General features: G+C 44.0%; 1 protein-coding gene across 1 annotated transcript in view; it reads right to left on the reverse strand.

Annotated features, from left to right (window-relative positions):
• Positions 1-13,717, reverse strand: part of ABAT (4-aminobutyrate aminotransferase) — a 29,733-nt gene extending 16,016 nt beyond the window's left edge. Inside the window, exons 1-4 of the mRNA XM_010135940.1 lie at positions 13,612-13,717; positions 2,696-2,793; positions 1,888-1,917; positions 1,213-1,330 (exon numbers count right to left, since the gene is read on the reverse strand). Of these exons, the coding sequence (XP_010134242.1) occupies positions 1,213-1,330; positions 1,888-1,917; positions 2,696-2,793; positions 13,612-13,681 (316 nt within the window). The 5' untranslated portion in view covers positions 13,682-13,717. The remainder of the gene's footprint in view (positions 1-1,212; positions 1,331-1,887; positions 1,918-2,695; positions 2,794-13,611) is intronic.
• Positions 13,718-16,232: the final 2,515 nt, after the last annotated feature.

The following is a 16,232-nucleotide window of genomic DNA, read 5'->3' on the forward strand; positions in this document are numbered from 1 at the left end:
GACAGAGCTGGCTCTTCAGAGAAAGGCACCTGCTTCATCCCTCCTGCAGCGTGCCTGGATCAAGGCGACAGGAGAGTACGTGTCCTGCAGGCCTGTCTGCAAAGGAAAAAAACTGGAGGCTGCTAAAACGATGAGATGGAGAAAGCCCGAAGAACCCACCTGCAGCAGTCTGCCGTCAATAATATCAAAGTGCCCCTCTCCACCTCTCCCCACAGAGAACCAGCCCTTCCCGCACCGCAGAACAGATCGTTTCACCTGCTATGCCGGGATGTTTGCTAGTAAACACCTCGATAGAATCCCGTCTTGCAGTTCTCTCCGTTTCTAACTCTATTGGACAGATTAGATACAGGTTTAAAGGCCTACACTGTGCTACCATTTCCCAAAATCTATGTGGTAAAAAACTGTTTTGTTTTTTTTTTTCTGCAAGAAGCAGCCCAGAACATCTTTGCCCACAGGTTTTTTATAATGTAATTCTTATCTCTCTGCACAGGCAGTTATTACCTCTCAACCTCTGCTGATAAATATATTCTGGTGTAGCAGATCATTATTAAACCTTGGGGAGTTCTGACAGATTCATAAAAGGTTTTATTGGATTTACTTGCAGAGAGATAAGCACAGATGAGTAGCAAGCACCTTGTGATCTTGCTTTGGTGTCTCAGTCTAGAACGTAACTCTGTCAACCAAGAGGGACACTATTAGCAACGACTGCAGCTTCAGATAGTCGCTCTCGTCATTCAGTACAACTCAAACAAATACATTCATGCTGCGGGTTCAGTTAGATTTCGGTCAGCCTGGAAGTATTAAATTTCCACTTACTTCTTGTTGCTACATAAAGCCATTACCTGAGAAGGTGTAAGAAGCACTGTACTATAGTTCCTTTGTGACTGAGGAAAACGGCCTCTAAGAGAAGAAAACCCAGCTTTTCCTCAGGAAAAGCCACACGTGAAGGAACTTGCATATTCAAATTAGGATTAATACTAGAGCTTCTTCCAGCTTCTTTAAGTGAGCTGTAAATACTGAATTTGTAGTTTCTTCAACTATTCAAAAACACCACTACACCACACACAGCAATGAGGTGTATTCTGATCACAACAAGACATACATTATGTCAGCTTTGTTTTTTTTAGTTAACCATCTTCTCTGGTAGTGGCCAAGATAAGAAAACGACAGCTTGAGGACAAAGCAAAAAGCTTTGGTACAACAGTCTCCTACCTATTGGGATGGATGAGATCTGAGAGTAGAGATCCAGCATGCGATTGCCATCTACATCTACTAGGTAGTTTCCTCGGCTCTCTTCATAATTGCAAAAGAAGTGTACGGCTTCCGCATTCTTAAAGGAGAGAGCAAACAATAATGCTTTAAAGAGCAGAGCGTGTAGGAAGGTGCAACTAATGGCTAGTGAGCAATCTCTGATAACAGTGTCTAGACACGTTATATTCATTGCATGGGAATTAACTGTGGAGCTACTTTCGTAAAGAGGAACTGTTAAAAGGGCAAGTATGCACTTTTTCTACAGCGATGAAACACAGACTTTGAGGAATTGCTCATCGTGGGAAGGCAGTATGCATTTTGATTGACTTACTTTTAGGCTCTATCTCAAATATACTTGTGTTTTCACTGGCCATTTCATAACAACTCAAAAGGCACATACAGTGTTTAAAGAAAAATCACTGGTCCAAGCAAAATAATTCTGCAGTATTCAAAATACACTAAAAAAGATTTTACTCAAATGCAGATATATACCATACATAATATACTCAGCATGGAAACCCAGAGTCAGTGTTTCACCTTTTTTTTAGTATGGAATTAAACGTACAAACAGGATTTTAAAACAAGTTCTGAAATCAGTGTGAACACCCTCCAAACTCAGGACACTTGATGAATTACCTGAATGCCATTCAGCTGCTTCATCAGCTCCTGTAGAAAAACAAAGAATCTCAGGTATGTAAACAGCGAACACCGAAGAATGTCTGTTTCTTTTATATGATGCTTAGATCACATGCAGGACTTGCAGTCCTGCGTGCCTTCCAGGCAACTCTGCTTGCCACATGAACTGTCACGGTGCATCTTGCAAATATTACAGACAAAACTGTGGGCTGGCATGCAGAGCTACAGTTTTAACTGTACATCTTGAAAAAAGGGAAAGCTGCCTCTTCTGTAGTGATCAGCTGAACTGAGAAAATTAGAGAAATCAGAAAATAGGAGAAGCCAGAGACACACAGAAGACATACTGGCACATTGGTTCTAGAATGACAGCTGCTTTTTTACAAGAAAAAAATAAAAGCAAAACCAAAAAACCACCAGATGCATAGTGACTCTGCCAGAATAAAACAATGTCCAGAACATCGAAACTCTTGCTTCGTTTTAAAACCAAAGCTTTATTTCACATCATAAAAGGCCAGCGGAGTTTCTCTTTCAGCAGGAGCACAAGCCTGATGAGGTGTTTCATCAGACTGATGCTCTTTTGCTTTCAGTTCCTTCATTTGGGAAATGAGCAGTTGAGATTCAGACCCCTCTCTCAAGGAGAGGCATTTCATTCATGAGCTTTTCATTCTCAGCATCTTGATAAAAGTGGAGACAGACTGTTGTGAAATGATGCTTATTCGTATCAGATTTAAGGTTTGGAATGAAACTTGATTTTGAAGAAGTTAAACACAGCTAAAGGGAAACAAGCTGCTATGCTTTGGGAACTTACTCTAGATCGTGGTCCAGGAACTTCTGTCTTCATTAGAGGTCCATCATAATCAAAATCCACATCAATTTTTGCTGCAGCTTGACTGATATATCTGTGTCCTGTAAGAAATAATGAAAACCTGAGCAGAGATCATATATTCTGAGCTCTCCTGTAAGAATAAATATCCATACCTTACCTGACTGAGAACACTTGACAGATAAGACCAATTACATTGCACTGGCTGAAGTGAACTAAATATCTCATCTTTGACAAGTGTTAAAATAAAACTAATACCAGTGAGGTGGCTTAAAAAAAAAAAATCTAGTGAAATGACAAGGCAACCCCAGAGAAAGAGGCAAATCCTACTGTGAAGGACAGGAGGACTAAGAGCACATCTGTTTCCCTCTCTTGCTGGGTCTGTCCATTATGCCCTGAGCAAGTCCTGGCTGTAAATTCCCCTCTCCTGTGCAGAGGTGGTTTTGCTCACTATCAGTAATAACCGAAAAGCCTGATGGGAGCCCACAGCTAGAAAGTTTTGTGCTCTGAGAACACCATTTGGCGAAGATCTGTCTCAGAAAGGTAAATGGCTTTGTTTAAAATAAAGTCTCATACAAATGCAGGATCTTGCAGTGCAGCTCTGAAATGTGGATCAAAACCAATGACTTTTGTCTGACCTTGCTGGTTTTTATCCACGCGTGTAGTCTGGGAATCATCATAAACTCAACATCTTAGTGGAACCACAAGGCAAAGCCTCCTGTGCTGCAGCAGTAACAGGCTCTGCTTGCATTTCTGAAGGAACTGTTTGAGAATACAGGGTTTAGGAATACTTCATATGACAGAGACAGTTGTGGTAAGCAGGTACTCCAAATACGGAAACCCGCCATTAAGGGGATCCCAGGATAATGTGGGAATTGTACATTTGCAACAAAGGAAGTACAGACTCAAGAGCTCTTCCAAGGTGACCAGCAAGAGACTATGAGCTGGTTCTGTACACTGTGGTTAGTTACCTCTTGAACTAAACTCACGTTCCTGACAATTACACGTTTGTCACGGAGTACCTGCAAGCCTCTACCCAGCCCGGTATCAACAACAAATTCATCTTAATGCACCAACTTAGGGCTATCACACTTGGACCAGATCAACACCCAAAGGAAGAAGGTGTAATTTATTTTGGTCTGTGATAGGCATTTTTAAGTAGGTGCAAATTGGATAGCCCCAGATGAAGATCCGTAGCTCCCCTCCTCACCCGTGGAAAGCCAAGCGGCAGTGCAGAGTGCCTTGCTCACCACTGCAGCCTGGCAGAGGCCCAGGAGGGCAGACGGGTCAGCACCACACACCCAAAAGCACTGGGGTGCAGCAGTGCCGCCGGGAAACCCAGGCAGCACCAGCCCCTCTGTGCTTCCATCCCTAACCACCTTTCACAGCCAGAGTTCTGTTTCAGAAATGTACTAAGACCTTTTTGTTTGGAAATGACTGTTGTCAAAGAAAACAAGTATTTATCAAGGAAAGTAGGTGTACTACAATTCTGCTTGGCAGTGTTCTGAAAACAGCCATTAGCCCAGAATTTCCAACAGTGACTAGAGACGTTTTCCTCAGCTGATGTCAGCCCAAGTTGAGATGTCTCAAGCAAGCCTGATTTTGAGAAACTTCATCTGAAAAATCACAGCCCTTTGAGCATCCTTAACTGAGCACTTTAACTCACTGCTCATTCTGGGAAAACTTTGTCTGCAAAGATGATTATTCTCCTCAGCTTTAATTCCAAGTGCTTATATCTGAGATGCGTCAGTGCCTCTACGCAAAGCTATTAATAGGTTTCATTACAGCAATGCCGCTTCATTTTTGTGTCATTCTGTTTAGTGTTCATGTAAATTGGAGACCGCATGACAACTGCTCCATGGGAAGAAAAAAAGCTACACAATTCTTAGCCAATAAAGCTGCAGATTGAGTAGCACGCTATGAAGTCTAAAAGGGGAAAAGAGACCTAACTAACCCTTTTGTGCACCCTGCTCCTTCCCTGAAGAAGATCACAGCAAACCAGTGGCAAACGTTTCTTCTTCTCCTGTGCCATCGTCCCTCCCTGCCCCCAGGCTCTGGCTGCCCCTTGGTGGGGTAAAGGGGAAAGCACCAAGAGAGGCACAGAATACAGAGGACATTTTGGCAGTTAGCGAACAGTAAAGAGATGGAAACCCGGCAGCATACTTGGACGTGTTTCACACAACGGCGAATTTAAGACAAGTGCACTGTAACCCACCCATGTAGCCCTCCTCATCCTCCTCCTCCCCAGCCCTGCGTGGTGCTCTGGTGTCAGAGACCACTGTGTCCCCTCTGTCCATCTCCCAGGGTCCTCCCACCCCGAGCAGCAGCTTGCGCAGGCACACTGCCTTCCTGCAGTCTTTTTAATGGAGTTCTCACAAAAATGCACTTGTTTGGACAGTGACTAAAGATTTCCTCCTCTGTAATGACCAAGCCGCTGCTGCGAGGTGCCTAACTGCCAGGCTCCAACTGAGATCAATGGTCACACATCTCCTGGCTATCGCCTGTGAGGTGCAGATGACATTTCATCTCTTTCACCTCCCTAAAGGACAATCTGTGAAATATTTTAACAGATGAGGATTCTAAATTAAACACAGATTTAATTATTTCTTGAAGAAAGTTCTCTTGTGGCTATTGCAAAGGGCATGGTCTCCCTTACAAAAAACATGTATTTACAGAGCTGTCTGACAGGGAACTCATGGGGAGAGTATTTTACTGCTGTCCTTACTTGTTTTACACAAGTCATGAGGACCATCAGCCAGGCTGTGCAACAACCAACCACCAACACTATTCAGCCTTCTTCGTAGATCCTTATCATCTTCTTGCCGCTGTTCGTCCACAGCCTCCTCGCCTAGCTGTGCTGAGCCAGGCTTTTGCTAAGGGCACATGAAAAATGAGCAGTACTCTGCTGTGCCGCGCTGCACTAATGCGCGCGGGCGTAGCTCGTGTCTGTTGACAGGGTTTTCATGTACAGCAAAGACTGGTCAAGTGAAACTGGAACATACAGGTCTTCCCAGAGGAAGAGCTGATTTAACAGTCATTTTTATCAAGTAAGTAATGTTAGTAATTTTTTAACGAACAACTTTAGGCACAGCTTATCAAAACCACAATCATTTTTACGAAGTCTGTGAAGCAGAGCCAGCTAAAACATGAGCGACACAAGTGACATGCTTCCCTTCATTTGTTTGTCATCTGCTACCGCACGCTACGCACCATCAGGCTCTACAAGCAGATGATCTTGAGGCTGACTCACTGATACGGATTTTATTTTATATACTTGTTTTCAGGAGCCCACGAAGTGTCTCATGTTATTAACACCGGTATAATGGCAGCTAGACCGATTTATTGATCCTTACACTTGCCAGAGAGTCGTTCCACCTCCTAGCTCAGGCAAACGCTATGGTGTGAATTTGAAGGAACAGCTTGCCATAAATAAAATGAAAATACCCTGTGTTACCAGATGAAAGGATTTTGAAAAGTGGAGAATTTTTTCCTTCCTCCCCTGAGGCAGAGGGTGAAGAATACAACCTAGAACAAAACACTGAAAACACCAAAACCTCAACAGATTAACAAAGCCTTTGATAGCAAAAGCTAAATCTTTTCGGTTTTTTAAGAAAGCTCTTCTCTTTCTGACAGTATAACAGAAATGATTGGCACAAACTCACATAATTTCTAGCAAGGTCAACCGATCTATTCCAAATAGCCCACCTCCCTGTTCATCAGATATGCATACTGGTTCACAGGGTTGGTTAAAAATAAACAGTATAACACAAATTTTAAGAACACAAAAGCACAGTTCCCCTGCTTTCCCCCCTTTTAACTCTCTGTCTTCCCCTGCTCAAGTAAACCGTGACTCTGGCCAGCAGTTTTAATGGTAGTCTGAATGGCCAGCTCCTGCAAAGTGCTCAGGCTCTGTGAGACGCGTACTGGCACACACAGGTCGTGCAAGTCTGGCCCTCAGGTGTGCCAGCTCTCCTCCTCTTAGAGCATCTTCACAGCAAGAAAAAAAACCCGTCTTAACTCCACCCGGCTGAAGCCTTCTGAAGCCTAACGTTATCTCAGAGCTCAGGGACCTGTCCAAACACTCGGGAAAATGAAAAAAAAGGAAGCACAGCATTTTTTTACTAGTATGGGCTCCTGCTCAGCCTAACACTGCAGAGTTTAACGAACAGAGAGGTATCGCCACCGTGCTGCTCCCCTTCTGACGGCCCGTTTCACTGCAGTCTCACAGCCTGCCACTGTTGTACAGGCAAAACTTGGAGCTCAGACCGCTCTCAGAAGGCACTGACATCAGAACATCGTGAAAGATGGTCCGGCCACCACCTGCATGAAGACTCACCGGCTTTTTGGCATCCCTTGCTCTGGATGCTCTGCAACACTTTGTCCTCAGGGCCCCGAATAACCCCAGGGCACGGCTGCTGCCGCCTGCTTCACCGAGCTGCCTCTTGCACACAGAGCACAGTGCCGGGAGGCCGCCTGCGTTCCTGCAAAGGCTTTTCCAAGCACTGGGACACTGTGTGACGGATGGCCACATCAATACGTGTTTTGTTTTGCCTTGAGGAGGATTTCAGCCCAGAGGCTGTGCTGTCTCTCTTGCTTCCCCCCACCCCAAGTGTCAGTACCGCATTCTCCTCACGATCCAAGTAAATGCCAGCAAACCAGATCACTCCCCCAGTAAACTGCAGCATGCTCTGCTCAGCTGACATTTCAGTCTTGAAGGTACTCAACGTACTTTACAACTTAGCCCAAATTATTCTTGTTTGGCTTTTTATCATCAACATACCCTCAACAGAAACGCTGAAGTCACCCTGTAACTGGGGCCGCTCCGATCTGAAACTTAAGAGTTCAGACGTTGGTACATCAGGCCTTGGGTTTGAATGCTGCACTTTGCCTCTCCAAAAGACAGCAGAGATGGGTCAGATAAAACCTGAGACTCTTATTATGGCAAGCAAGGTATTTTCAAGAACTGAGAATCCCTAGTGGCTGGTCCTTCAGTGAACTAACAGCATTACCTGCGTAATAAAAGATCCAGAATATAGAAAATGCCACAACAGTCAAGTGAGACTTGTGTTTCCCCAAGCGGGGGAGCTGAAACTCCCCAACGAGTCTCCACAGGGGGTATGATTGTTGTGCCTTTGTCACTGGTGGACTGACAGCAGACACACACGATAACCTGTCACCGTGGATGCTGAGGTACCTGTGCTGCTCTAACTCCTCTGTGCAGGCAGCTGGATGGCTCTGTGGGATTTTTTATTTTAAAATCTCTTCCAAAGAAAAGACGGAAGCTCAACAAAAATATATCATTGGCCTAAATATCCTCAGAGATTTTTTTTTAAACAATATCATTTTATGTTACTGTTCTTAAAGTTATATTACACTATAACTTGCATGTAAGTCAGTACATAGATGTTTAAAGTTATGCTCTGGAGCCTAAGGACCAAGTCAATCCACTGACCTTCTGCTGAGGTCTGTGATCAAACTGCAATAGAAAAAGGGTTTCTTGTGTTATAAGTTAATGCTTAACTTAAGGACAGGACCAAATGAGAAGACCTCAGCTCTCTTTTTAAAAGTGCATGGAGGTACTAGGCTACGGCAGAGTTCCATCTCTGAGGAAGCAGTAAGAAAGCTTTTAAATTACACTTAGCTAATAGGACCAGGAGCAGTACCCTCTTTTCCCTGGTAAACAAAGCTGTCTCTTGACATCATGGCACAAGTCAAAAACCAAACATATGTTCTATTAATGAAGCTAATTATGAGAGAGCACATCAGCTGAACAATTTGCAGAGCATCTTCTACCCACCCCATTTAAAGAGGCTGAGTACGATAAGTTAAATTCTACATTTCTTGCTTCTTGCAGGCTGCTCAAAGCTCTATGCAATGCACGTCGTCCTTCTAAACACTTGAGTAACATCAGCAAATTATCACATCCTTCCTTTTCGTCTAACAGGATGTCGTAATTCGCCAGCAGACAGATAAGCTCGTGTTCCAGCTTCTCTTTTCCATGCTCCCCTCACACTCACCAGGTGTCTCAGCCATTTTTTACCAAGTAGCACATCGCTATAGCAACATCACTTCTGTAAGTACACCCTTTCACACCGTGGGATGCTGGGAGTCACACAGAGCACTACCGTAAGCAGGTCCCTCTGCTAAGCAGTGATCCCTGCTCACAAAAGCTAGATTCAACACAGGGCTAGAAGGAAAGCGCTTAAACCTTTGGTGTGTTTGACCACAAATAGCCCTGACATAAACACAGCTCCTGAGTGTACAACAGCTGGGTATTACCTGGGAGAAACTCCAGTGGAGGCCCGGGAATTACATCAATGTCATTAAGAGAAGCAACTACCCCAAGGTAAAAGAAAAGAGAAGAAGAGAGGTGAAAATAAATGCTGGCATACCAGATCTCTCAAATGCAAGTGTGTTGCTGTGCAGGAGTGCAAAGTGAAAGCTCTCCATCCCCAGGGAGGCACTTCCTTGCCACAGCACTGCTGCCCTCCCTGCATGGATCGCCCTCCACGCCTTTAACTTCCATGCCACAGTTTCTATCAAACCTCCATCCAGACAGGATTTCTAGAGCGTGGAGGCCCTGACAGTCAAAAGTAGAAGGACTCTGATTTCCCCCAAGTCCTCTTTTAGGTGTTGCAAGTAGAATCTGTTACTAACGGATCTTGAAACGGAATGGCAAAAGGCCAAGCTAGCTAGAGATGTTTGGAAAACGAACATTGCTATTGCATAGTATTGTGAAAACTGAGATTGCTATTTACAGAGTGCTTATGCTCGCAGATCAGAAGCTCTTCCACGTGAGATTGCCTGCATTTCGGTACTCCCACATACACACTGGAGAGTTCATTGGAACGGGATTCTCCAACAACAAAGTAAAAATCTGATACCAAGCGGGCCATACAGAAGTGGAGAAGCTTCTGTAAAGAAAGAGTAAGAACAGTTCCCCCTCCACAGCACACCATAATGCCAAGTCAACTCTTCAGCAGAGGTACAGGAGCATCCAGCTGCTGGTTTTCTTGTAGATCTTGTGATATGGATCAGCCGTAACATCCTTCCTGCAGCACAGCAGAGGAGAGTAACCACTATGAGAGGTCATCAGGACACCTCTAGAGATGAACGCCCAGGTGGGGAAATAGCCAGCATTGCCACAGCCACCCTTTGTGGCACAGGAAGAACAAGAAAATCAGATAGGAATATCAAAGGCCTTATATTCACCCAAGGAACTGAGAACTGAAGTCCGGACTTAGCCTTGTAGCAAAGCCTCCTTCCAAAACCAGTTTTCTATATGAACATTTTTATGCATCTCATGTTTCTGTGGGAACATTTGATCAGACAGAGAAATAAAGGTTCCTCAACCAGTGGGAGAGGCTGCACTTCAGAGTCATCCACGGCCAGTTCCCAGGGCATCAGATGAAGCTGACCTCAAGACTGTGTTCTCTACAGTCCAGAGAAGAGAACTGAACCTTCTCCCACCCCCTCACAAACACCCAGCGTGTTCGCTCTCATTTCCTAGGGAAGCTCCTCATGTACAAACTGAATACGGAAAGTTAAAAGTCTTATCAAGGATCAATACTGGAGACAAAAGTAGAACTGAGAGGAAATCTTTCTCACAGCTTTCCACCCTCTTTCTGGTAACTGTGATGGGGACAAGTCGATAATTACTATGAATATCTCTCAGATTTTACTGCAGCACACTTGTGAGATAAAACATTATTATCTTCTGTAGAGAGATACGGAACAGACTGGGATAGGCGAGGTGCAGCTCAAACAGAGTTAATCTATTTAGGGCACTGCAACAGAAGTGCAGAGAATTTGGAGGAGAAAAACTGGCGCTGTGAGGAGAGACTGAAACAGTATTATAGGCCTGTTGGGAAAGGAAGTATGAGGTGCTGGGGAAGGTAATAGGTTTCAAATACGTAAAAGGATGCTGCAAAGAAAAAAAATAAACATTCCAGCTTCCAGGTCCTTTGAGGGCAGGACAAGTAGTAAGGGTTTGGGTTTTTTTTTTCCTGTTTTGAAACTTATGTTAAATATTAGAAAGAAGTTTTAAAGGTAAGGTCAGTTCAGCAGCACAGCAGACTTCCTGGGGAGGCTGCGGAAACTGCACTGCTGGGGGCCTTTAAGAACAGGTCAGCGTCCCAAGAAGGGCATGGGCATGCACTAATGCAAACTGATGCTGCCTTAAGGCAGAAGACTGACCTTTTGGCATGCTTTCCGCTTAAAGATTCAAAGCTGAATCCAGTCCCCTAGCGTAATCAGTAGGAAACTGAACCTAGATCTCTGGAGTCCCAGCCTGCCCTCAGAATTAGGGTACCTCACCAGCTAACAACCAACTGCACCTTCACCTGCCTCCAAAGCATGGAAATGGAGCAGCTTTCCTGCTCCAGTGGCACAGCTGATAAAACCAGAGCTGGCAGAAAGCGGAATATGTATTTACATTCAGAGTAGCAGTTGTGACCCCGTGCAACACCCTGGGCTGGCAGGAGCAGTAGAACGCAAGTCGGGTAAGACGAACGCTGAGGAAGGCCGCCGTCTCTCCTGGTTCTCACCGCACTGACTGCACTAGCCAGCAGGCTTTGTGAAAAACAGTTAGACTGCTGTCATTCTTCTGCCACCCTTCAAATTCTAGTGAACATCTTTGAGGCCAAACTATCAAGCAAATCAAATACGTAAGGAAAAGAAAACCATCCATGATAAAGGCTTATTTTTAAGGGAGGCACCAGGACTCTAAATACTTCTCAGTTTTGGGGAAGATTTAAGTTGCATATTAATTTCAGATGTTTTGCTTAGCTTTTGCATTTGATGAACTGAAATGATTTTCCTTTTCCCTTTGCAGTTAGCTTGCCAGGGGCTAGCACTGTCTTAGTGATGAGAACACTACAAGAAATGGTTAAGTAGAAAAAGATTCTCCAACCAGATACTTATCTTTTGTCTCACGTTCCTTAAAAGATGGAGGGCTTGAAATCCATCTTAATTAGTATTAAACACTACCCACCATGTACAACTAGAGAAAAGATTCCTAGAAGTATTTTCATTAATACAAAGCTTAGTTACTTTTGTTCCCGTGTTTTACAACAGTGAATGTGCATCTAACTCTTTGCTGCAGTGAATGCAAACTTGCCAACATCCTTCCTTTCCAGATGCCCCTTTTCTGTCAGTAATCAGCCTATGTCACGTTCAGGGCCAGCACAGTGCTAACTCCCACTTTTGCTTTAAAAATCAAAAATAATCAAGGGTGGAAAAATCTCTTTCTGTAAATAAATTTATCATAGATTCAAGCTGAACATTATTGCACTTAATGCACACACACAACTGAAACATGACAGCCTACAGACGTGGAGACTTCTACCAAGAGGCCATCTATTCTCTCCTCCTCTCCACCTCCATATCCTCTTTGCAAACCCTCTCAGTTCAGTATCCACAGGAAAAAAAATCAGCAGACCAAACGGCACCGCAGGATTTTTGTGGGAGTAATGTACAAGTCTGGTTTTTTTGTCTGTGAAGCTCTGAACTTGAGTGCTCAAAAGTACTTTGGAGGAGAACACTCTGGAGCAAGGCCCTCTATTCTTTGCTCAATATTTTAGTAGGCTTTCCCTCTTACAAGTTTCCTGAAAGCAAGGATGGATTAACGGAGCCTGGAGCTGCCTTCCTTTCTTACTGAAGATCTATTCCCACTCGCTGCAACGGTGAGAAGGGAAGAGTGAGTTAGCACATCTGCCTCCCAGCAGTACCTTGCAGAACTGCAGTATGTTCATCTGAGGTTAGGAAGCAGCACAGACGTGTACAAGACATTGGGAGAGCATTAAGCCATACTGAGATAACAGATTAGCTCGAAGGACTGACAGCTAATGAAGGCCTGGCTGCTGCAAGCACTCTCCATCGTCCACTATTGGCCAAACAATCCTGGCTCCTGCACAGCGCGGATCATCAGTGCGTCACTCCCATAAACAGAAGCGCATCCTGTACTGAAACACTGACCTAATACTTTTCCAGTAGTTACAAGACCAGACTTTTGTGTTCTTTAGCCAAAGGTCAGTTGCTCCCCAAAGTGCAGTACTTAAAAGGAAATCAATCATATTTAAGTTTCTGAGCGAATGGAAGGGTTCTGCGTTTGCCTTGCAGCAGCAGGAGCGCAGCGGCACTGCAGGAGGGCTGGAGGAGAGAAGAGACATTAACATTTACTTGGTCACTGAAAAAGCCATTCAGCTCTACTGTATTCAGTCTAACAGCACACGAAGGGATGCCAGATCGTAGATTCTATGCTGCTTTGTCCAACAAAGCCAACAGAAATTGAGCATTGTTATGTGTTTCACAGAGATTGCAGGTTTAATATACACATACATGTGCTAAATTACAAGCTGGGGTGAAGCAAGAACTTGCCGCTATTCACTCAGGAGAAAGTAGTTTGACACCATGTGGTAGGTTTTCATTTCACACTAGAGCTAACTCCAGGCAGAAACACCCTTCTCCAGCGAGGGCCACCTTTTCACGTCTTCACGTCACATGAAACCTCTCCACGAGGGAGGACAGGCAAGGGCACACCACAGAGCGCAAAACCCAACACCAGCTGGGTTCGACGGATGATTGCTTCATCTCTGGCACCATGCAGCATCAGAAAGCAGGAGCAGAGTTCTGAGGGATGAAGGGCTTTGTTTCAGTTTGTGTGTTTACAAAAGAAACTATTAACTAATGACTCCTTGTTTGCAGAATAAAAAAACCCAGCACCTTTGTGGGACACTTCTGGACTACAAGTGCATCATTAGCTAAGATGCAAAACATCATGTTCTTCAAGTTTTGAAAGATTCAACAACACCAGACAAAACCCAGCAACGCTCAAATGGGGATTTTGTCCACTAGTGTAAAATAAACAAATACGAACCAGGAAAATACAAAAAACCACTTACCAAATACGAGTAGTCTGGAGTTTTGCTGCAGGCAACAGGTCAGCTGTCGACTAAGCAACATTGATGCCATTTTCTCCTTTCTTCACTCAAAAAGACTCAATCTTGAGAGAATTCTTTCTGGCCAATGTTCTGAAAAAAAGAAAAGCAAACACTTGTTCATGTCCCTGTGGATGCAGCCATTTCATTTCAATTTCCCCTTTCACTAATTTCAACCCCACGAAACTGAAAGCGTACTTTGATGGGTTATCACTGACATTCAGAACAGTCTCAGGATTGAGACCTAAGTCTGATACTAGGTCTTGTTGATGCAAGTGACTTCTAGGCTGAATTTATCTCCCAGCTTTAGCGGGACCAGGGGTAAAGTTTGTTACCTATTTTCCATTGCTCCTCTTCTCTACTTTGTGTATGTGGACAACATTGAACTTTTAAAAATTTGTTCCAGTAAGCCTCTTAAGCCAATCTGTTATTTTGATTCAACCTAAGTTTATGAGAAAAATCTCATCTAATGCACAAAGGTAGCAGGACAAGCATTGGGAAATAATAATAATAATAAAAAAATCAATCCCTTGAAAGACCTTGAAAATCGCTTGAAAAAATCCTTTATGAAGAGAAACTGTGAGAGCTGAGATCGTTGAGCCTGAGGAAGGCTCAGGTTGCATCCCATCAATGTGTAATAAATACCTGACGGGAGGGAGTGAAGGAGGAGCCAGGGTCCTCTCGGTGGTGTCCAGTGACTGACTGGGTAGGAGGCAGTGGGTGCAAACTGGAATACAGTCAGCTCTACCTAATCACTAGAAGCCTCCTTTGCCTGTACAGAGCCTAAGCTGGCGTTTTCCACCTCGCGGGATGTCCCTCCACCCCCAGTGGATGTAGACCCCATCAAGTAGCACTGGACCGAGGCTGGCAGTCCAAATGCAATGTTACTACTCCTGGAAAGAGCTCTACTGAACAGATCCACTGTGAGCATGGAGCTGATCTTCCAGCAGAAAGGGCTCACAGCTTGCTGCTTACGTCATCTCTATGCCATCAATAAAATATGCAAGCAGATGCTGATGACTGGATGCAGGGAAGCAGTTGATCTATTGCTACCACGATAAGAAGTATCTCTTACCCAACATATCATAAACTTCATTCTGTATTGTATTTAGCCAAGATACCATTTGCTTTCTGCCACGCTTGAGCTTTTTCAAAAGTGACAAAAGAAAACAAAAAACTCCTTGCCTACGGAGGTCTGTGAATTCATGGACCTATAAATCTCAGGTACACAGAAAATTCCCTGTGCCCTCTCAGACAACTGACATAGCACTTGGTTTCACTTAGTTTGCTCTGAGTTCAGTTTAAAATTCAAGGTATTTTGAAATCTCCCACAGTGAGCAAACACTTACACAACACCCGTGTGCACACTGGAAAACGCTAGATTAGCTTCATAGGGGTTTGGGTCAGAAGTGTACAGGGAACTAGTTAATTTTTTTCAGAAAAGAATAACTTCACTTTTAAGACGAGATTATTTCATTCATTATTTTTTCACACAGCTCCTCTCTTTAGTTGTACTAACTTTTGCATAATCAATGTATAATGAAATATCTCAATACCATAAATCCCTTATCTCATGACCATCCTCTAGCAAAACCCAAACATGAGTCAAAGTTGGTGAGACTATCACTATGGAAGAAAGCTGTTAAAGGGGGAATCAGGCCAGCACCTCTCACAATGATTCACCCACCACCTTGGTTGACGTCCTCTGCTTGGAGCTCTTTATCTGGTCTGTACTTCTGCAACCCGCAAATCCTCCTTGAGTCTGCTCTGCAAAGCATGACTTTTAAGAGTCTCTAGGAGCCTGTTAAAAGGTACTGTGAGCACAGCTTTGCAGGAACTAGCAAATGGAGCAGCGCAGCTGTACCTGTGACAGAAGACTAAACAACCCGCCGAGGTTCGCTTCACCAGTCCCCTTCAGTCATCTCCTGCGGGTGTTTTGCTACTAATTGACTCATCTACCTTCCCCACAGTGATAAGCTGCCTCTTCACACGCAAATCAAACACACCTTGCAGTCATGCTACAGGGCTGTAACCACCAGTGTCCAGGCTTCCTTTCGTCAGTCATTCCTTCCTTCGGTGAACCACTCCTATGTTTTTGCTCCCAGAACATTATTTCATCTTTTTCTTATATTTACTGTTTATCTCAAGTCCTGTAATGGTTAAAATATAGTATTCGTAAAAGGCTCAAAATTATATTTGGAAGTGGTACTGGCTTTCTGAAATACTTGTAGGAAAAAAGTTACCGCAAGAGGTTTAAAACTAAAGTAGCTTAGCCCTAATTCTCCTTGATGGTTGTTACATAAAACATTTTACCATTTTCTAGTCCAGAGTCAGAATAAATCATGTAATGTCACACGTGAGTATAACTAGAGTCAACTTCTTTTCCATCTCCATTATGCACACAAATTCTCTCAGGAGATCAGCTGATGTGACTGGTATATTTGTCTAAGCGCATGTAATTTGGTTATCATAATAACCAATTGAATTTTGCCTCCATAATCCACCTCCTGATCAATTCCCGCCGGCCTATCTTGTTCCAGCGCTGCAAGCAGCAGCGGCACAGTTTGCAAGCAGCAGGCATGGGC

This window comes from Buceros rhinoceros, unplaced genomic scaffold (assembly GCF_000710305.1).
Source record: "Buceros rhinoceros silvestris isolate BGI_N320 unplaced genomic scaffold, ASM71030v1 scaffold13795, whole genome shotgun sequence".
Taxonomy (NCBI): Eukaryota; Metazoa; Chordata; class Aves; order Bucerotiformes; family Bucerotidae; genus Buceros; species Buceros rhinoceros.